Source organism: Salvelinus fontinalis, chromosome 5, assembly GCF_029448725.1.
Source record: "Salvelinus fontinalis isolate EN_2023a chromosome 5, ASM2944872v1, whole genome shotgun sequence".
NCBI lineage: Eukaryota > Metazoa > Chordata > Actinopteri > Salmoniformes > Salmonidae > Salvelinus > Salvelinus fontinalis.
The window spans coordinates 47,327,928-47,350,040 of record NC_074669.1 but is presented as its reverse complement, the minus strand read 5'-3'; the positions used below and the strand labels follow the sequence as shown (position 1 = coordinate 47,350,040).

The window sequence follows — 22,113 nt, the reverse complement described above, 5'->3', positions numbered from 1 at the left end:
CATGGCTCCATATTGAACATGATGGTGCTCTCCATTTAAAGCTGTTCTGCTTTGAAACACTAAATGGTAGCAGGCCCGTTTTCTCATTGATTGAATATGTGAGTCTGTTTGCTGTCAGAGGCACTAAAACCCTATTAAGCCATATTAACCACAGAACATGCACTGGCTCATCCGGACATGGTGGGTTAGTGTAAAACAGGCTATATTGTGTCCTTGAATACTACATGCAAAGCTCTTCATGGTGCAAAACCAATGTGTGCTAGTAGGCTATGTGTAGTCCTCCACATCGTAGGTAGACAATCACTATGTGCTAGGCTATACACTTTGTGCTTGGCTGTCAATAGTGCACCGTCACATTGTGCTAGTTATGAGTAATGCAGACTCACGGTGTGTGTGGTAGTTCTGAGTAGTGCACACTTGCAGTGTGCTAGTTTTGAGAAGTACACACTCACTCTGGTCGAAGCAGTTCTAGCTCTGAGTAATATTACACAGTGTTTTAGTACTGAGGTACTACTCACTCTGGTTGGAGTAGTTCACATTATTATAGTTCTATACTCACTCTGGTCAGAGTAGTTATAGTTTTTAAACATTGATGAGCAACAGAAAAACACATACAGAATCGATGTGTTGTCTTATGTAAACAAAGTCTGATCCATCGCACTGCTGGGCATATCTGTCTCACTGTAAATGCCATGAGATACAGTGCAATCACCTGCAGCTGTTTATCCCATGTAGTGTGCAAATGGCATTGTCGAAATCAAATTGTCAGAGTACTTCTAGTTATTAAGTTTATACTCACTCTTGATGAAGTAATTCTAGTTATTAATAGTCTATACTCCCTCTGGTCAGAGAAGTTCTAGTTATTATAGTTCTATACTCACTCTGGTCGGCATCATTCTAGTTATTCTAGTTCTATACTCACTCTGATCAAAGTAGTTCCGGTTGTTCTAATTTTATACTCACTCTATTCGGAGTAGTTCTAGTTATTAAGTCTAAGGGTGTTTTCACAAATAGTCCTCCTTAAAATAACCAATCTCAGTCCTCTTTAGTGAACTCTGGGGTAAAAAAAAAGCTAAAGAACTCAGTTCCCTTTGTATTCACACTGCCTGTCACACCTGCTCCCGCTTCCCTTCTCTGGCGCTCGAGGGTGCTAGGCTGTCCTGCATTACCCCACACCTGTCACCATCATTACACGCATCAGCGCTCATTGGATTCACCTGGTCTCCTTTACTTTGTTGATTGCCCCTCTATATCTGTCTGCTACTTTGTTGATTCCCTGTGTCATCATTGATGTTGTTACGTTTTCCCCTGTCCAGACGCTGTCCTTGTTTGTTTCTTGTATATTATCCATTAAATGTACACTCCCTGTACTTGCTTCTCGTCTCCCAGCGTCGGTCCTTACACTGCCCTTGACTTCGAATGAGGACTCAACTCTTTTGCCAGTTCACTTCACCTATTTTGTGGTCAGAGTCTTCTTTGGTTTCACATTGCTATGTTTTAAAAGGAACCAAGGTCTTTTTACAACATTTACTCAATGCACTCTGGGTTTTTACAAAGTGCAGGATCAGCCATTCCATCAGAACTTGTTATCATACAGATACTTATACTTATATTTTGGAAGATAATATATTGCATTTAGTTAAAAGATGAGACATAATAATTATAATTTCTATGAACATGTAAATATTGTTGGTAACAGAATAAATAGCAGAAGAATAACTGCAGATAAATAATGCTGTAATTGAAAAGTTTACACCCAATGTAGTCTATTGCCCCTTTAAGAGCTAAAATTGATTTTGTACCATATGTCGTGATTCTCACCAAGGATATTGTTGTCATCACACACTATTCAAACCCCACATGCAAATAAACAGGTTAAAATATCTCTTTATAGATCACATATTGAAAACAAATAATATTTTTCTGCGAACCGGCAGAAACCGTTCTCTCTTTTGTGGCACCAATGTGAGGGGTTATGGCAGGGGAAACAGTGTTGCAGTATTCTAGTATGTTATGTGGTGCGGAAATAATAACAAGCGGGCCTGGGTAGCTTTGTGTTCACATTGCCCTAAAAAAAGTGAACCGGACCGAGGAATTCAAGCGAACCGAACTGACCACCTCTCGAGTTCGGTTCGCTTCGGGGTCCCTTTTGAGGAGTCTGAGTTCCTTTGGAGTGTTCACACTGAACAAAAAATTAAGCAAACCACACTGAGTTCACAAAAATTGTCAGAAAGGAACCAAGTGTGAAAACAAACTAATACTCACTCTGGTCAGAGTAGTTCTAGTTCTGAGCAGTAACAGTAGTATATACTCACTCTGGTCAGAGTAGTTCTAGTTCTGAGCAGTAACAGTAGTATATACTCACTCTGGTCAGAGTAGTTCTAGTTCTGAGCAGTAACAGTAGTATATACTCACTCTGGTCAGAGTAGTTCTAGTTCTGAGCAGTAACAGTAGTATATACTCACTCTGGTCAGAGTAGTTCTAGTTCTGAGCAGTAACAGTAGTATATACTCACTCTGGTCAGAGTAGTTCTAGTTCTGAGCAGTAACAGTAGTATATACTCACTCTGGTCAGAGTAGTTCTAGTTCTGAGCAGTAACAGTAGTATATACTCACTCTGGTCAGAGTAGTTCTTGGTCTTGAGCTCCAGCTGTTTCCCCTGCAGTTCCAAGCTCTCCACATGAGTCTGCAAGTCCTTCTTCTCCCCCTCCAATGCATCCTCAAACTCTATGAATTTCTGTGGGAGAGAACAACCATACACAGTCAGTCAAAACGCTATGGGCTGGTTTCCCGGAAACAGATTAAGCCTAGTCCTGGACTAAAACGCGGACTCAAGGGAGAATCTCCATTGAAAGTGTTTTTTAGCCCAAGACTAGATTTACTCTATGTCCGGGAAACCGGCCCTAAACATTTTTATGGGAGAGAACATCCACACAGTTTAATGTCTCCTCAAACTCTAGGAATTTGGAAGTGAATTGAAATTGCAAATCAAGAATGGAAAAATCTTCATCAAAAATGTAATAGATAGGAAATACAGCGCACTCGGAAAGTATTCAGACCCCTTGACTTTTTCCACAATTTGTTACGCTACAGCATTGTTCTAAAAATGGATTACATTTTTTTTTTAAATCATCATCAATGTACACACAATAATGACAAAGCGAAAACAGGTTTTTAGAAATGTTAGCAAATGTATTAAAAATAAAAACAGAAATATCTTAAATACATAAGTATTCAGACCCTTTGCTATGAGACTCGAATTGAGCTCAAGTGCATCCTGTTTCCAATGATAATCCTTCAGATGTTTCTACAACTTGATTGGAGTCCACCTGTGATAAATTCAATTGATTAGACATGATTTGGAAAGGCACACACCTGTCTATATAAGGTCCCACAGTTGACAGTGCATGTCAGAGCAAAAACCAACCCATGAGGTCGAAGGAATTGTTCTTAAAGCTCCGAGACAGGATTGTGTCGCGGCACAGATCTGGGGAAGGGTACCAAAACATCTCTGCAGCATTGAAGGTCCCCAAGAACACAGTGGCCTCCATCATTCTTAAATGGAAGAAGTTTGGAACCACCAAGACTCTTCCTAGAGTTGGCCGCCTGGCCAAACTGAGCAATCGGGGGAAAAGGGCCTTGGTCAGGGAGGTGACCAAGAACCCGATGTTCACTCTGACAGATCCCCGGAGTTCCTCTGTGGATATCTGAGAACCTTCCAGACGGACAACCATCTCTGTAGCAGTCCACAGGTAGATGGTAGAGTGATTAGACGGACGCCACTCCTCAGTAAAAGGCATATGACAGCCCGCTTGGACTTTGCCAAAAGGCACCTAAAGGACCCTCAGACCATGAGAAACCAGATTCTCTGGTTTGATGAAACCAAGATTGAACTCTTTGGCCTGAATGCCAAGCGTCACATCTGGAGGAAACCTAGCATCATCCCTACGGTGAAGCATGGTGGTGGCAGCATCATGCTGTGGAGATGTTTTTCAGTGCCAGGGACTGGGAGACTAATCAGGATCGAGGGAAAGATGAACGGAGCAAAGTACAGAGATATCCTTGATGAAAACCTGCTCCAGAGCACTCAGGACCTTAGACTGGGGCAAAGGTTCACCTTCCAACAGTCAAAACACATAGTCAAGACAACTTCAAGACAAGTCTCTGAATGTCATTGAATGGCCCAGCCAGAGCCCGGACTTGGACCCGATCGAACATCTCTGGAGAGACCTGAAAATAGCTGTGCAGCGAAGCTCCCGATCCAATTTGACAGAACTTGAGAGGATCTGCAGAGAAGAATGGGAGAAACTCTTCAAATACAGGTGTGCCAAGCTTGTAGCGTCATACCCAAGAAGACTTGAGGCTGTAATCGCTGCCAAAGGTGCTTCAACAAAGTACTGAGTAAAGGGTCTGAATACCTACAGTGGCAAGAAAAAGTATTGGGTCATCAAATTTGATCTGATCTTCATCTAAATCACAACAATAGACAAACTTAGTGTGCTTAAACTAATAACACACAAATTATTGTATTTTTCTTATCTATATTGAATACATCATTTAAACATTCACAGTGTAGGTTGGAAAAAGTACATGAACCCCTAGGCTAATGACTCCAAAAGTTAATTGGGGTCAGGAGTTATGGAGTCCAATCAATGAGACGAGATCTGAGATGTTGGTTAGAGCTGCCTTGCCCCATAAAAAAACACTCACAAAGAGTTTGCTATTCACAAGAAGCATTGCCTGATGTGAACCATGCCTCGAACAAAAGAGATCTCAGAAGAACTGTTGACTTGCATAAAGCTGGAAAGGGTTACAAAAGTATTTCTAAAAGCCTTGATGTTCATCAGTCCACGGTAAGACAAATTGCCTATAAATGGAGTTCAGCACTGTTCCTACTCTCCCTAGGAGTGGCTGTCCTGCAAAGATGACTGCAAGAGCACAGCGCAGAATGCTCAATGAGGTTACGAAGAATCCTAGTGTGTCAGCTAAAGACTTACAGAAATCTCTGGAACACGCTAACATCTCTGTTGACGAGTCTACGATACATAAAACACTAAACAAGAATGGTGTTCATGGGAGGACATCACGTAAGAAGCCAGTGCTGTCCAAAAATAACATTGCTGCACGTCTGAAGTTCGCGAAAGAGCACCTGGATGTTAACACAGCGGTACTGGCAAAATATTCTGAGTTGTTTGGAAAGAACACACAACACTATGTGTGGAGAAAAAATGGCACAGAACACCAACATCAAAACCTCATCCTAACTGTAAAGTATGGTGGAGGGAGCATCATGGTTTGGGGCTGCTTTGCTGCCTCAGGGCCTGGACAGCTTGCTATCATCGACGGAAAAATGAATTCCCAAGTTCATCAAGACATTTTGCAGGAGAATGTAAGGCTCTCTGTCCGCCAATTGAAGCTCAACAGAAGGTGATGCAACAGGACAACGACCCAAAACACAGAAGCAAATCAACCAAAGAATGGCTTCAACAGAAGAAAATACGCCTTCTGGAATGGCCCAGTCAGAGTCCTGACCTAAACCCGATATGAGATGCTGTGGCATGACCTTGAGAGAGGTTCACACCAGACATCCCTAGAATATTGATGAATAGAAACCGTTTTGTAAAGAGGAATTGTCCCAAATTCCTTCTGACTGTTGTGCAGCTCTGATCCGCAACTACACAAAACATTTGGTTGAGGTTATTGCTGCCAAAGGAGGGTCAACCAGTTATAAATCCAAGGGTTTACATACTTTTCCCACCCTGCACTGTGAATGTTTACACGGTGTGTTCAATAAAGACATGAAAAGTCTAATTGTTTGTGTGTTATTAGTTTAAGCAGACTGTGTTTGTCTATTGTTTTTACTTAGATGAAGATTAGATCAAATTGTATGACCAATACATGCAGAAATCCAGGTAATTCCAAAAGGTTCACATACTAATTAATTTGCAATAAATTTGCAAAAATATCCAAAAACCTGTTTTTGCTTTGTCATTATGGGGTATTATGTGTATATTGATGACTTATTTATTTTATTTTTAATCAATTTTAGAATAAGGCTGTAACGTAACAAAATGTGGAAAAAGTCAAGGGGTCTGAATACTTTCTGAATGCACTGTACATAGGAAAAAGTAAATTATTTTCAACCCTATTGTATGCAGCATAACAATTTATCAATTACATGAATGCATGGTGTGTGGTAAACGGCTCACATTGTAAAATATATTATATTGATACACTCTAAGAAACAGGGGTTCCAAAAGTTTTTTAAAATCTAGATTAGAATCTAAAAAGGTTATTCTACTGCTGTCCCCATGTGAGAACCATTTGAAAAAACGTTTTGGGTTCCAGATAGAACCCTGTATGAAAACTCTACATGGAACCCAAAAGGGTTCTCCCATGGGGACAGCAGTAGAATAACCCTTTTAGATTATAATCTTGATAAAAACCTTTCTTTTTAAGAGTGTATAATATAGCATATTGCACAGTATGAAATGTCTCTCATAAAATAACAATGCCAGCAACAAGGACTCAGAGATATTCATTTTCAATTATGCTTTCTGCTTCTTTCATGGACAGCTAGAGGATAATAGGTAAAATTAACTGCCAGTATTGTTTGGGACGGGGTGAGTCACAGAGAAAGATGCGTCAAGAACATCTACCCTGTCATCTCCAATCACAAAAACCAGGGTCATGTTCAGTAGGGCGCAAAACGTAAAAACATTTGTGCTGCTGTTTTGCCTGTGGCTATGGAACCCTGATCTGTACACCGGATGTGCCTCTCTCTCTCCCTCTCGCTCTCTCTCTCTCTCAAAGACAACTGACATTTACTCCTGAGGTGCTGACCTGTTTCACCCACTGTGATTATTATTTGACCCTGCTGGTCATCTATGAATGTTTGAACATCTTGAAGAACGATCTGGCCTTAATGGCCATCACTCTTATAATCTCCACCCGGCACAGCCAGAAGAGGACTGGCCACCACTCAGAGCCTAGTTCCTCTCTAGGTTTCTTCCTAGGTTCCTGCCTTTCTATAGTGTTCCTAGCCACTGTGCTTCTACATCCGCATTGCTTGCTCTTTGGGGTTTTAGGCTGGGTTTCTGTATAAGCACTTTGTGACATCTGCTGATGTAAAAAGGGCTTGATAATTAAATGTGAATAAATGTGATTTAGAAACCTGAAAATGAAAATGAGCATTCTTTTTGTTACACGTTCATGTATCAGCACATCTCCTCCATTTCAAAGTGTTTTGTCCCATGTCGTGCTAACTGAACCAGACCCTGCTCTCCTCTCTCTCTGTACAGGAAGCAGAAAACGAACAGAAACGAACACAGCTGTCTGGCCTGCCTGCCTTCCTTTCAAGGGCTCTCTCTGCAGTCTGCAGAGTTTTATAAAGCCTTGCACAATGGGCCGGCCCGGGCTGCAGTCTTACGACTGTAATCCCCCGACTGCAGCGAGGCCCTGCTTGCTGCTAGAGATATGCTCTACCATCGCTTGGCTGACCTCAAATAACAGGAACCGGGAACATAGGGAGGCAAACCTGCCAAAGTTAGGGACAGGGACATATGTCCATTTCCTCACCCAGTACGCCCCTAAAAATGCTCCTGTTAAAAGTCCATGGCACCCCTATTAATGGAGCCTGTGAATTGCCATTTTCCTACAAATGCCCGGTGTTGCACCCTGACCTCAACGAATAGACAACCCCACCCCATCTCCCTATTCCCTACACATTGCGCTACTTTTGACCGGGGCCCATGGTGCACTATAGGGAACCATAGGGAACTATAGGGAACCCCCCTCTGTCTGCCACAATATACTATTACACCCCGGGCAACTGTCCTTCTGACCCCCCTGCCCTTCAAATCCCCTCCCCAGGACACTGCATGCCCCTGTGCCACCCTCCTCCCCAGCCAGACCCAGGAACCCAGCCAGCTCCCAGAAGCATCCACAGTAGGGGGTGGTCTGGTGAGCAGATAGCCTAGCGCTGGATGCAGCCAAAACAATAACAGGCCCTCTTTTTAATCAAAGCAAATGAATTGAAGCACCACACAGTGGGATGTTGCATTTCTATTCTGATAGTACATACTGTATTTCAATCAATAAATCAGATTGCATATTGCTATTTCAAAACATAATTTGTCACAAAGTGCTTTACAGCATGTAGGGATCAACATGTTGATGTCTCAAACCTTCAGAAATCAAACAATAATCATTAATGGTCCTTTGAACAAATGTATCTACATTTCAGCCTTAGCGTGACTGTGGTTGTCAATTACACTATTTTGTGGATACAATAGAGACTCAGGGAGGAATCATAGAACATGTTGTTGCATTTATTTACCAGTGGGTCTATCTAAATCTGAGTCCAAAATGGTACCCTATCTTCTATATAGTGCACTACCTTTGACTACCTATGGGCCCTGGTCAAAACTAGTGCACTATAAAAGGAATAGGGCGCAATTGGGTCTGTCTAAAAGCCTTGTAATCTGAGCCTTGACAATTACTCCCAAAAGAAGCACATGGCACAGGGAGGAGATTCCAGCCAGGGTGTGGGAGGTCTTCTCTCTGGACTTGGGAAGATGTTCCCTCTGTATCTCTCTCCATCTCGGTCTTGTTCTTTTGTTCTTTGTCTACCTTTCTCTAACTCCCTCTGTGTTTCATACTTAGGCTGACTGGCTCTCACTCAGGCAAATGAGAAAAAAGTGCACTCAGAATATCTGGGAGACCAAAGTTAGTTACTTTAAGGAGCAGCTCTCTCTCTGTGGGTCGAACCCCAAGAAGTTCTGGAAAACAGTTAAAGACCTGGAGAATAAACCCTTCTCACAGCTGCCCATGTCCCTTAAAGATGATGATGTGGTTGTTACTGACAAGAAGCACATGGCTGAGCTTTTTAATCACCACTTCATTAAGTCAGGATTCCTATTTGACTCAGCCATGCCTCCTTGCCCGTCCAACATTTCCTCATCTCCCACCGCTTCTAATGTGATTAGCCAGAATGCTCCTCCCTCTTTGTTCCCCTGCCCCGCTACAAAGTTTCTCCCTGCAGGCGGTCACTGAGTCCGAGGTACTAAAGGAGCTCCTTAAACTTGACCCCCAAAAACCATCTGGGTCAGATGGTTTAGACCCTTTCTTCTATAAGGTTGCTGCCCCTATAATCGCAAGCCTATCTCTGACCTTTTTAACCTGTCTCTCCTCTCTGGGGAGGTTCCCATTGCTTGAAAGGCAGCCACGGTTCGTCCTTTATTTAAAGGGGGAGATCAAGCTGATCCTAACTGTGATAGGCCTATTTCTATTTGCCCTGTTTATCAAAAGTGTTGGAAAAGCTTGTCAACAATCAACTGACTGGCTTTCTTGATGTCTATAGTATTCTCTCAGGTATACAATCTGGTTTCCACTCAGGTTATGGATGTGTCACTGCAACCTTAAAGGTCCTCAATGATGTCACCATTGCCCTTGATTCTAAGCAATGTTGTGCTGCTATCTAAGCAATGTTACGCTCTACAACAAAGCTGTCTTAGTGTCCAACAAGCTTTCTCTGCCCTTAACCTTGTTCTGAACACCTCCAAAAACAAAGGTCATGTGGTTTGGTAAGAAGAATGCCCCACTCCCCACAGGTGTGATTACTACCTCTGAGGGTTTAGAGCTTGAGGTATTTAACCACATGCAAGTACTTGGGAGTATAGCTAGATGGTACACTGTCATTCTCTCAGCACATATAAAAGCTGCAGGCTAAAGTTCCATCTAGACTTGGTTTACTCTATCGCAATCACTCCTCTTTCACCCCAGCTGCCAAACTAACCCTGATTAACTAACCCCCACTCCCCCCTATCTGAGATATGTACTGCAGCCCTCATCCTCCACATACATCACCCGTTCTGCCAGTCACATTCTGTTAAAGGTCCCCAAAGCACACACATCCCTGGGTCGCTCACCTTTTCAGTTCACTGCAGCTAACAACTGGAACGACCTGCAACAAACACTCAAACTGGACTGTTTTATCTCCATCTCTTCATTCAAAGACTCAATCAAGGACACTTTTACTGACAGTTGTGGCTGCTTTGCGTGATGCATTGTTGTCTCTACCTTCTTGCCCTTTGTGCTGTTGTCTGTGCCCAATAATGTTCGTACCCTGTTTTGTGCTACTACCATTTTATGCTGCTACCATGTTGTTGTCATGTTGTGTTGCTACCATGCTGTGTTAGCATGGCAGCAACACGACATGTTGTCGTCTTAGGTCTCTCTTTATGTAGTGTTGTCTCTCTTGTCGTGATGTTTGTTTTGTCCTATATTTGTATTTAATTTATTTGTATTTTTAATCCCAGCCACCGTCCCCGCAGGAGGTCTTTTGGTAGGCCGTCATTGTAAATAAGAATTTGTTGTTAACTGACTTGTCTAGTTAAATAAATAAATTCTCCTCTATATCCCCGTTTTATGGCGTGTATTCCTGCTCATGTTCCATCTGTCTCTCTTTTCCTCTGTATCGCTCTCTCTCCATTCCCTCTCGCTCTCTCCTTTCTAAACTCTCGCTCATCCGCTCTCCCCCCTCCTCTATATTGCCCGCTCCCTCTCCATCTCTCTTTCTGTCATAAGCACAAAATCAGGTTACAGCGCCAGCCTCCCTCGGTGTACAATTGATTTCCCATAATGCACCCTGCCCCATCCCCCCACAACGTCACTGTCTCAGGCAGTGCCTTAAACCAATCCCTGGGTCGCATCTAAAACATTTATGTTTGAAATAGCATCTGTGCACTTGTATGTTCACTGCAGCATTCAAAGTTCGAAACTACCACAGCAAATATAGTGCATTATGGTCTCATTGAAAATTGAGCTCTGTTGTAAAGGTTATAACTGTGACCCCAACTCTTACCTTTACATTACCTGCACAATGTTATAATGTGATAATTACGGTTACTTTAATGTATAGTACACTATTCTGCAGTTCATCATGAAGTATCTAATTCATATAATACAGTTATAAAACAGTACTACCTGAGTTACTCCAAAGAACTTTCACTATATCTTTACAGGTTGTCATTATCATTATTGATGTTTGTTGGAGTAAGCACTATTTCATCCAAACACTTAGCACATTTTCTGACCAGCACACTTACTAATGTAATGAATACGATGGGAGACAGAGAGCTGGTTTCAAGCGCAGGGCGCAGCAGGTGTTTATTTGTAAAGGACCACAGGAGGAGGCACGCAGCTGGGTCCAGGGGCAGGCAGAAGGTCATACACAGGGGTCCAGAAAGGCAACAGTACAGGCGGGGAGAAGGCTAATGACATAGTCCGGGAGATCAGGCAAGAGGTTGATAACAGGAAATTCGATAGGCAAAAGTACAGGCAAGGAATAGGCAAAAAGGCATCGTTAGTGAGGATGGCCAAAACTACGGTGCATAGGAGGACTAATACGGGAAAAAACAGAGTTCCAAATAGAAGTGTACCAAAACAAACAATACCTCACAATGATTGTGTGCCAAGAACTGAACTAAATAGTGTGTGTAAATGACATACAGGTGTGTGAACAGGTGATCAGAATTCAGTTTATTGGGATCTGGAGAGTGAGCTGTGTTCAGGGGATCTGTGTTTGAGAGTGTGAGCTAGAAAGTGTGCTGGAAAGTGTTCTGCGTTCAGGGGAGCTTCGTGCCTGAGAGATTGAGTTGGAAGCAGACATTACAACTAATTCTTGCACATGCATTTTTTTTGTCACTTGCTTCAAAAAGCATATAAACATATCCTCTTTACACTTTCATGATAATCTATTTCAAATGTATGCATTTAATCATGTTCTCTTCCCTCAAATTTAGCAAACAATGAGACAGAGAAAACCATTGTGTCCTAAATGGCACCATATTCCCTATATAGCCCCACAGGCCCTATTAAAAAGTAGTGCACTAGGCCAGGAATAGGGTACTATTTGGGACGCAGATATGTGACGTGGTATATAACTGTACACACACATGTGACTAAGCATCATGTGGCATTGGACCTTTATTTGGGGTAAAACCCTGCACAGCTGTCTGCTTATACTATACTAGAATGTGTCTAGCATAACATTAGCAACAGTCATTCAAATTGTTAAAATGTTTTAAAAACAATTCTAATAAATTCAAACAGTTGGACAATGGATGAAGATACCCCAAACGTTTTGAATGTATAGCACATAAAACATTTTACTGGAATGTAAACATAATGGAGTTCCGGGATTTTGGTGGGAATTGAGATTTTCAATTTATTGTCAAATGTCACTTTGTTTCTTAGAATCCACTTATATATAAATGTTCTAATGGTATCAGGTATTTATTTTATTTTGTGTTAAAATAAAGAAAATTATGTGCCTCATTTTCATACAGTGCCTTTGGAAAGTATTCAGACCGCTTGACTTTTTCCACATTTTGTTACGTTACAGCCTTATTCTAAACTGTAAAACAAAATCCTCAGCAATCCATACCCAATACTCCATAATGACAAATTGTAAACAGGTTTTTATAAATGTTTGCAAATGTATTAAATATAAAAAACAGAAATACCTGATTTACATAAGTATTCAGACCTTTTGCTATGAGACTCGAAATTGAGCTCATGTGCATCCTGTTTCCATTGATAATCCTTGAGATGTTTCTACAACTTGATTGGAGAACCCGACGGTCACTCTGACAGAGCTCCAGAGTTCCTCTGTGGAGATGGGAGAACCTTCCAGAAGGACAACCATCTCTGCAGCACTCCACCAATCAGGCCTTTATGGTAGAATGACCAGACGTAAGCCACTCGTCAGTAAAAGGCACATGACAGCCCATTTGGAGTTTGCCAAAAGGCACCTAAAGACTCTCAGACCACGAGAAACAAGATTCTCTGGTCTGATGAAGCCAAAATTGAACTCTTTGGCCTGAATGCCAAGCGTCACATCTGGAGGAAACCAGGCACCGCTCATCAGCTGGCCAATACCATACCTACAGTGAAGCATGGTGATGGCAGCATCATGCTGTGGGGAGGTTTTCAGGGACTGGGAGACTCGTCAGGATCGAGGCAAAGATGAATGGAGAAAAGTACAGAGAGATCCTTGATAACCTGCTCCAGAGTGCTCAGGACCTCAGACTGGGGGCGAAGGTTCACCTTCCAACAGGACAACGACATTAAGCAAGATGACACTGATAGAGATGGCAGCATCGCTTCTAGTCCTTAGGAAACTGTGCAGTAGTTTGTTTTTTTATGTATTATTTCTTTCATTGTTGCCCAGAAAACCTTATGCGTTATTACATACAACCGGGAAGAACTATTGGATATCAGAGAGACATCAACTTACCAGCACCACGACCAGGAATACGACTTTCCCAAAGTGGATCCTTTGTCTGCACCTCCCAGGGTGTTTGAATTGATTCCAAAGGCTGACCCAAAACGACGCCGCCAGAGGAGAGAGTGCCAGAGCGGTCTTCAAGTGAGGCTTCGGATGTGCGCACACCACCCACCGCTTCCGAGTATATTACTCGCTAATGTTCAGTCCCTAGTTAACAAAGTTGACAAAATCAGGGCAAGAGTTGCTTTCCAAAGAGATATCCGGGATTGTAACGTTCTCTGTTTCACGGAAACATGGCTAGCTGGGGATATGCTGTCGGAGTCCATACAGCCAACGAGATTTTCATTGCATCGCGCCGACAGGAATAAACCTCTCTCCGGTAAGAAGAAGAGCGGGGTTGTATGTTTCATGATTAACAACTCATAGTGTAATTTTAACAACATTCAGGAACTCAAGTCCTTTTGTTCACCTGACCTAGAATACCTCACAATCAAATGCCAACCGGATTATCTCCCAAGAGAACTCCCCTCGGTTATCGTCACAGCCGTGTATATCCCCCCGCAAGCGGATACCAAGACGGCCATCAAGGAACTTCACTGGACTTTATGCAAACTGTAAACCATATATCCTGAGGCTGCATTTATTGTAGCTGGGGATTTTAACAAAGCTAATTTGAGAACAAGGCTACCTAAATTCTATCAGCATATCAATTGCTGTACACGAGCGAGTAACACGTTCGATCATTGCTACTCCAACTTCCGCGATGCATACAAGGCCCTCCCCCGCCCTCCTTTTGGCAAATCTGACCATGACTCCATCTTGTTGCTGGTCTCCTATAGGCAGAAACCAAATCAGGAAGCGCCCGTGCTTAGGTCTATCCAATGCTGGTCTGACCAATCTGATTCCACGCTTCAAGATTGTTTCGATCACGTGGACTGGGATATGTTCTGGGTAGCCTCAGATAATAACATTGACAAATACGCTGACTCAGTGAGCGAGTTTATAAGGAAGTGTATAGGAAATGTTGTACCCGCTGTGACTATTAAAACCTTCCCTAACAAGAAAACGTGGATTGATGGCAGCATTCGCGCAAAACTGAAAGCACGTACCAACGCATTTAATCATGGCAAGGCGACTGGAAATATGTCTGAATACAAACAGTGTAGTTATTCCCTCCGTAAGGCAATCAAACAAGCAAAGTGTCAGTATAGAGACAAAGTGGAGTCGCAATTCAACGGCTCAAACATGAGACGTATGTGGCAGGGTCTACAGACAATCACAGATTACAAAAACAAAATCAGCCCCGTCGTGGACATCGATGTCTTGCTTCCAGACAAATTAAACAACTTCTTTAGGCTACCAAAGACAGTGGGCTCTCCTTCTTCGTGGCCGACGTGAGTAAAACATTTAAACGTGTTAACCCTCGCAAGGCTGCCGGCCCAGACGGCATCCCTAGCCGCATCCTCAGAGCATGCGCAGGCCAGCTGGCTGGTTTGTTTACGGACATATTCAATCAATCCCTGTCCCAATTTGCTGTCCCCACATGCTTCAAGATGGCCACCATTGTTCCTGTTCCCAAGAAAGCTAAGGTAACGGAACTAAACGAATATCGAACGACTAAACGAAGTAATACTCACTTCATTCATCATGAAGTGCTTTGAGAGACTAGTCAAGGATCATATCACCTCTACCTTACCTGTCACCCTAGTCCCACTTCAATTTGCTTACTGCACCAATAGGTCCACAGACGATGCAATCGCCATCACACTGCCCTATCCCAACTCGACAAGAGGAATACCTATTACAGGTCGACCGATTATGATTTTTCAACGCCAATACCGATTATTGGAGGACCAAAAAAAGCCGATACCGATTAATCAACCAAATTTGTTATTTATTCATAATAATGACAATTACAACAATACTGAATGAACACTTTTATTTTAACTTAATATAATACATCAATAAAATCAATTTAGCCTCATAAGTCCATAAGTCTAAATAATTCCTGTTACATTGCACAACCTTCAATGTTATGTCATAATTACGTAAAATTTGGGCAAATTAGTTCGCAATGAGCCAGGAGGCCCAAACTGTTGCATATACCCTGACTCTGCGTGCAATGAACGCAAGAGAAGTGACACAATTTCCCTAGTTTAATATTGCCTGCTAACATGAATTTCTTTTAACTAAATATGCAGGTTTAAAAATATGTACTTCTGTGTATTGATTTTAAGAAAGGCCTTGATGTTTATGGTTAGGTACATTCGTGCAACGATTATGTTTTTTTCAGAAATGCGCTTTTGTTAAATCATCCCCCGTTTGGCGAAGTTGGCTGTATTTGTTAGGAAGAAATAGTCTTCACAGTTCGCAACGAGCCAGGCAGCCCAAACTGCTGCATATCCCCTAACTCTGTTGCAGAGAATGCAAAGAAGTGACACAATTTCCCTAGTTAAAAGAAATTCACGTTAGCAACCAATATTAAATAAATATGCAGGTTTAAAAATATATACTTGTGTATTGATTTTAAGAAAGGCGTTGATGTTTATGGTTAGGTACACATTGGTGCAACGACAGTGCTTTTTTCACAAATGCGCTTGTTAAATCATCCGTTTGGCAAAGTAGGCTATGATTCAATGATAAATTAACAGGCACCGCATCGATTATATGCAACGCAGGACAAGCTAGATAAACTAGTAATATCAACAACGGGGTGTAGTTAACTAGTGAATATGTTAAGATTGATTGTATTTTATAAGATATGTTTAATTCTAGCTAGCACCTTACCTTGGCTCCTTGCTGCACTCGCAAAACAGGTAGTCAGCCTGCCACGCAGTCTCCTCGTGAAGTGAAATGTAATCGGCCATGATCGGTGTCCAAAAATGCCGATTACCGATTGTTATGACAATTTGGCCCAAATTAAATCGGCCATTCCGATTAATCGGTCGACCTCTAATACCCATGTAAGAATGCTGTTCATTGACTACAGCTCAACATTTAACACCATAGTACCCTGCAAACTCATCATTAAGCTTGTGTCTCGACCCCACCCTGTGCAACTGGGTCCTGGACTTCCTGATGGGCCGCACCCAGGTGGTGAATGTAGGAAACAACATCTCCACTCCGCTGATCCTCAACACTGGGTCCCCACAAGGGTATGTACTCAAGCCCCCTCCTGTACTCCTTGTTCACCCAAAACTGCGTGGACATGCACGCTTCCAACTCAATCATCAATTTGCAGACGACACAAGTGGTAGGCTTGATTACCAACATGAGGTGAGGGCCCTTGGCGTGTGGTATCAGCAAAACAAAAGAAACTATCGTGGACTTCAGGAAACAGCAAAGGGAGCACCCCCCTATCCATATCGACAGGACAGCAGAGAGGAAGTTGGAACGTTTTAAGTTCCTTGGTGTACATATCACTGACAAACTGAAATGGTCCACGCACACAGACAGTGTGGTGAAGCTGGCACAACGCCTTTTCAACCTCAGGAGGCTGAAAGAAATTTGGCTTGTCACCGAAAACCCTCACTAACTTTTACAGGTGCACAATTGAGAGCATCCTGTCAGGCTGTATCACCGCCTGGTACGGTAACTGCACCACCCACAACCACAAGGCTCTCCAGAGGGTGGTGCGGTCTGCACAACGCATCACAGGGGGCAAACTACCTGCCCTCCCGGACACCAACAACACCCGATGTCACAGGAAGGCAAAAAATATCATCAAGGACAATAACCACCCAAGCCACTGCCTGTTCACCCCGCTTCCATCCAGAAGGTGAGTACAGGTGCATCAAAGCTGGGACAGAGAGAGATAGAAGCTGTTTTCAATCTCAAGGCCGTCATATTGTTAAACGGCTACCAATAGCACAGAGAGGCGTCTGCCTACCTACAGACTTGATATCATTGGTCACTTTAATAAATGGAACACTAGTCACTTTAATAATGCCACTTTAAGAATGTTTACATATCTCGCATTACTCATCTCATATGTATATAATGTATACTGTATCCTTCACAATCTATTCTTTATATTGCATTTTAGCCACTCTGTCACTGCTCATCCATATATTTTATACTTATACATTCTTATCACATTCCTTTACTAAATTGTGTGTATTAGGTTGTTAAGGAATTGTTAGATATTACTTGTTAGATGCTGCTCCACTGTCGGATCTAGAAGCATAAGCATTTCGCTACACTCGCAATAACATCTGCTATGTGTATGTGACGAATAAAATTATTTGATATTTGATTTGAGCATACAGCCAAGACAATGCAGGAGTGGCTTCAGGACAAGTCTCTGAATGTCCTGGAGTAGGCCAGCCAGAGCCCGGACTTGAACCCGATCGAGCATCTCTGGAGAGACCTGGAAATAGCTGCGCAGCAACGCTCCCCATCCAACCTGACAGAACTTGAGAGGATCTGCAGAGAAGAATGGGAGAAACTCCCCAAATACAAATGTGCCAAGCTTGTAGCGTTATACCCAATAAGACTCGAGGCTGTAATCGCTGTCAAAAGTGTTTCAACAAAGTGCTGAGTAAACGGTCTGAATACTTAAGTAAATGTGATGTTTCAATTTTTTATTTATAAAGAATTTGAAAAGTATCTAAAAACCTGTTTTTTTACATCTCGAGACAACAGTCAGGAAGTAAAAGCTTGGTCGCAAATGACTCTTCCAAATGGAGAATGACCCCAAGCATACTTCCAAAGTTGTGGCAAAATGGCTTAAGGACAACAAGGTCAAGGTTGTCCTCATTCTCTCTACTATTATTCTGACATTTCACATTCTTAAAATAAAGTGGTGATCCTAACTGACCTAAAACAGGGATTTTTTACTTGGATTAAATGCCAGGAATTGTGAAAAACTGAGTTTAAATGAATTTGGCTAAGGTGTATGTAAACTTCCGACTTCAACTGTAGGTCCTGGATAGCAGGAAGCTTGACCCCAGTGATGTACTGGGCTGTACGCACTACCCTCTCTAGCGCCTTACAGTCGGATGCCGAGCAGTTGCCATACCAGGCGGTGATGCAACCGGCCAGGATGCTCTCGATGGTGCAGCTGTAAAACGTTTTGAGGATATGGGGACCCATGCCAAATCTTTTTATTCTCCTGAGGGAGAAAATGCGTTGTTGTGCCCTCTTCATGACTAGCTTGGTGTGTTTGGACCATGATAGTTTGTTGGTGATGTGGACACCAAGGAACTTGAAACTCTCGACCCACTCCATAACAGCCCTGTCGATGTGAATGGGGACGTGTTCGGTCCTCCTTTTCCTGTAGTCCACGATCAGCTCCTTTGTCTTACTCACATTGAGGGAGAGGTTGTTGTCCTGGCACCACACTGCCAGGTCTCTGACCACCTCCCTATAGGCTGTCTCATCGTTGTCGGTCATCAGGCCTACCACTGTTGTGTCATCAGCAAACTTAATGATGGTGTTGGAGTCGTGCTTGGCCACACAGTCATGAGTGAACAGGGGGCTAAGCAAGCACCCCTTAGGGGCCCATGTGTTGAGGATCAGCATGGCAGATGTGTTGTTGCCTACCCTTACCACCTGGAGACGGCCCGTCAGGAAGTCCAAGATCCAGTTGCAGAGGGAGGTGTTCAGTCCCAGGGTCCTTAACTTAGTGATGAGCTTTGTGGGCACTATGGTGAGCTGTAGTTAATGAACAGCATTCTCACATAGGTGTTCCCCTGGTCCAGGTGGGAAAGGGCAGTGTGGAGTGCAAGTGAGATTGCGTCATCTGTGGATCTGTTGGGGCTGTATAAGAATTGGAGTGGATCTAGTTTTTTCAGGATGATGGTGTTGATGTGAGACATGACCAGCCTTTCAAAGCACTTCATGGCTACCGACATGAGTGCTATGAGGCGTAAGTCATTTTGGCAGGTTACCTTCGCTTTCTTGGGCACATGGACTATGGTGGTCTGCTTGAAACATGTAGGTATTACAGACTCGGTCAGGGAGAAGTTGAAAATGTAAGTTAAGACTCTTGCCAGTTGGTCCGCGCATGCTCTGAGTACAAATCCTGGTAATCTGTCTGGCCCAGCGGCCTGGTGAATGTTGACCTGTTTAAAGGTCTTGCTCATATCGGCTACGGAGAGTATGATCTCACAGTTGTCTGGAACAGCTGGTGCTCTCATGCATGCTTCAGTGTTGCTTGCCTCAAAGCCAGCAAAAAAGGCTTTTAGCCCATCTGGCAGACTCGCATCACTGGGCAGCTCGCGGGATTTCCCTTTGTAGTCCGTAATAGTTTACAAGACAACTTGTAATTGTGAAAAGGCTGGTTTCATTGTAGGCATATTTTTGTACATAAAAGTCTGTGTCAAATACAATTATTGTATTGAATAAAATGTAATGAAATACAGTACATTCACATCAGAATCACAACTTTGGCAGAATCCTTCTGCAAACACACAAGCACACTGAACTGATCACCAACCTGGCCCAGGCACAATCCAGACAGGCACTATACACAGGCCCCTATCCTCATTGAACCACCACTGATGATGCTTCATAGATAGGCCTTTCCACTATCTCTGATCTGCTGTGTTGATATGGATGGGCCATTAGGCCAGATATGAGTACTCACTGCACGCAATCGAAGGTGACAGACTGACCAGGCGAATACAGGTGAAAGCTATAATCCCTTACTGATGTGAGTTGTTAAATCCACTTCAATCAGTATAGATGAAGGGGAGGAGACAATGCTAAAAAAAAATCCTTATTTAAACCTAAGACAATTGAGACATCACATCAAATTTATTTATAAAGCCCTTCTTACATCAACTGATACCTCAAAGTGCTGTACAGAAACCCAGCCTAAAACCCCAAACAGCAAGCAATGCAGGTGTAGAAGCATGGATTGTGTGGACATGGATTGTGTATGTGTATATGTGCCATTCAGAGCATGGGCAAGACCAAATATTTAAGTTCCTTTGAACGGGGTATGGTAGTAGGTGCCAGGCAGACCGGTTTGTGTCATGAACTGCAATGCTGCTGGGTTTTTCACACTCAGTTTCCCGTGTGTATCAAGAATGGTCCACCAATGGTCCACCACCCAGTCAACTTGACACAACTGTGGAAAGCATTTAAAGTCAACATGGGCCAGCATTCCTGTGGAACGTTTCCGACACCTTGTAGAGTCGAAGCCCCGACAAATTGAGGCTGTTCTGAGGGTAAAAGGGGAGTGGGGCTGCAACTCAATATTAGGAAGGTGTTCCTGATGTTTGGTATACTCAGTGTATATTACATTAGGCCCTATGAGCTCTGGTCAAAAGTAGTGCACTATATAGGGTATAGGGTGCCATTTGAGACGTAGCCCTTGTTATATAGGCCTGTTCAATTAGGCCTAAAAATAAATGGCCTACAGAAGGAATGTGAATGGGATGTGGGTATAGCTTATAAATGGTTAGTTTTGGGGTTTATTTTTTGGTAAAATTGGCATACAGTGGCAATGAAAACTGAACTGCTATTGAAGGTGAATGTATGATTATGATTATTAGTAATTGATATGGCTAGTGATAAAGACACTGGTCGAGTATTTATAAACAGAACAGCCATGGATGGAGTAAATGCACCCTCACCTCCTCTGCCTGCTTGCGCAGCGCCTTCTCACGCTCGTACTGGGTGATGAGCTGCTCGTTGTCCTCTTTCAGTAGCTCGAGCTCCACCTCGTGCTCCTGGTTCTCCGTTAAAACCGAATCCAGATTCTCCAGAACGTTCACCACCAGCGGCATGAGCTCCTTGACCACTTCCTCGTCGTAGCTGCTGATGAGGCGCTCAAACTCGCGGTAGATGCTGTTGGCCAGGGCCGACACCCGCTCCGACATAACAGACACCGAGCCATAGTCGTCCTGATAGACAACCTCATCGATTTCCATCATCTTGGCAAAATGAGGCCTGGGTCCGATACCAGATGTGAGATGATGTTGCTTAGATAGGCCTACAGTTATAAAACACGCTTACCAAAACGAGAGAAAATACTAATCATTGAAATTATAATCTGTTCGGATTAATCATCAATAAAACTTCTCCTGTGTCATTGCATATCCCGAAAGATTTCAAAGATTGTTATCATTTGGGTGGTATCCATGTTTGGCAGTTAGGATTTCTAACCTTGAACTACTAAATTATACTGAGACATTTTAATTCACAAAAAAATATATATAGGCTATTTACAGGGGGTTAGAGACACCGCCCTTCTCGAGCCGACAACCACTGCTGCACCGCAGCCTCGGGGACGGAACGACGCACCCAGCTACAGCCTTCCTCGCGACAGCAACATCCAATTCCGGTAGCAGTCGGTTCCGTCCTTACCTACCAGTGTATCGACCGTAGTTGAATACATAACGGTTGAGAAATATGTCCTCCACATTACACCTGCCGCTCAGCAGCCGGAGCCATGGACCCCAGCCATTACTGGGAGGATTCGAAATCGGTAAAAATAAAGAGGATAACGGCGTTCCCTTTTGCCGCCAACACCCAAGCCGCTCCTTAAATCATATTTGATCCGTTTTTTGCTACTGTTGTTGTTCTCGGCTCTGGACGATGCTGTTCGGTGTCGGTGGCGCTGTCGGCTCTGGACTAGTATTCTGACAGCAGCACAAACGATGACGTCATGTTGTATGGTAATGTTAAGACCTTCTAAATAAAGGCCCGCAATATAAAACATTTCAATGTGGATAACTCATTCAAATGATATTCAATTTTAATCAATGGACACTTGTATTGTGCCAACAAGAACATGCAAAAAGTAATTTATAAAAACAAAAAATATGGTTAAAACATACACATTTTGACCAAAAATGAAAAAATATAATGTTG

General features: G+C 43.0%; 1 protein-coding gene across 12 annotated transcripts in view; it reads right to left on the bottom strand.

Moving 5' to 3' along the window:
* Positions 1 to 21,898, bottom strand: part of LOC129855723 (C-Jun-amino-terminal kinase-interacting protein 3-like) — a 76,217-nt gene extending 54,319 nt beyond the window's left edge. For 11 of the 12 annotated variants that reach the window (XM_055923679.1, XM_055923687.1, XM_055923684.1 and 8 more), the window contains exons 1-2: positions 20,874 to 21,898; positions 2,616 to 2,736 (exon numbers count right to left, since the gene is read on the bottom strand). In XM_055923679.1, the coding sequence (XP_055779654.1) occupies positions 2,616 to 2,736; positions 20,874 to 21,173 (421 nt within the window). In that variant the 5' untranslated portion in view covers positions 21,174 to 21,898. Of the gene's footprint in view, positions 1 to 559; positions 606 to 2,615; positions 2,737 to 20,873 lie in introns of those variants that run through there. The other variant, XM_055923690.1, reaches the window with a different exon arrangement.
* Positions 21,899 to 22,113: the final 215 nt, after the last annotated feature.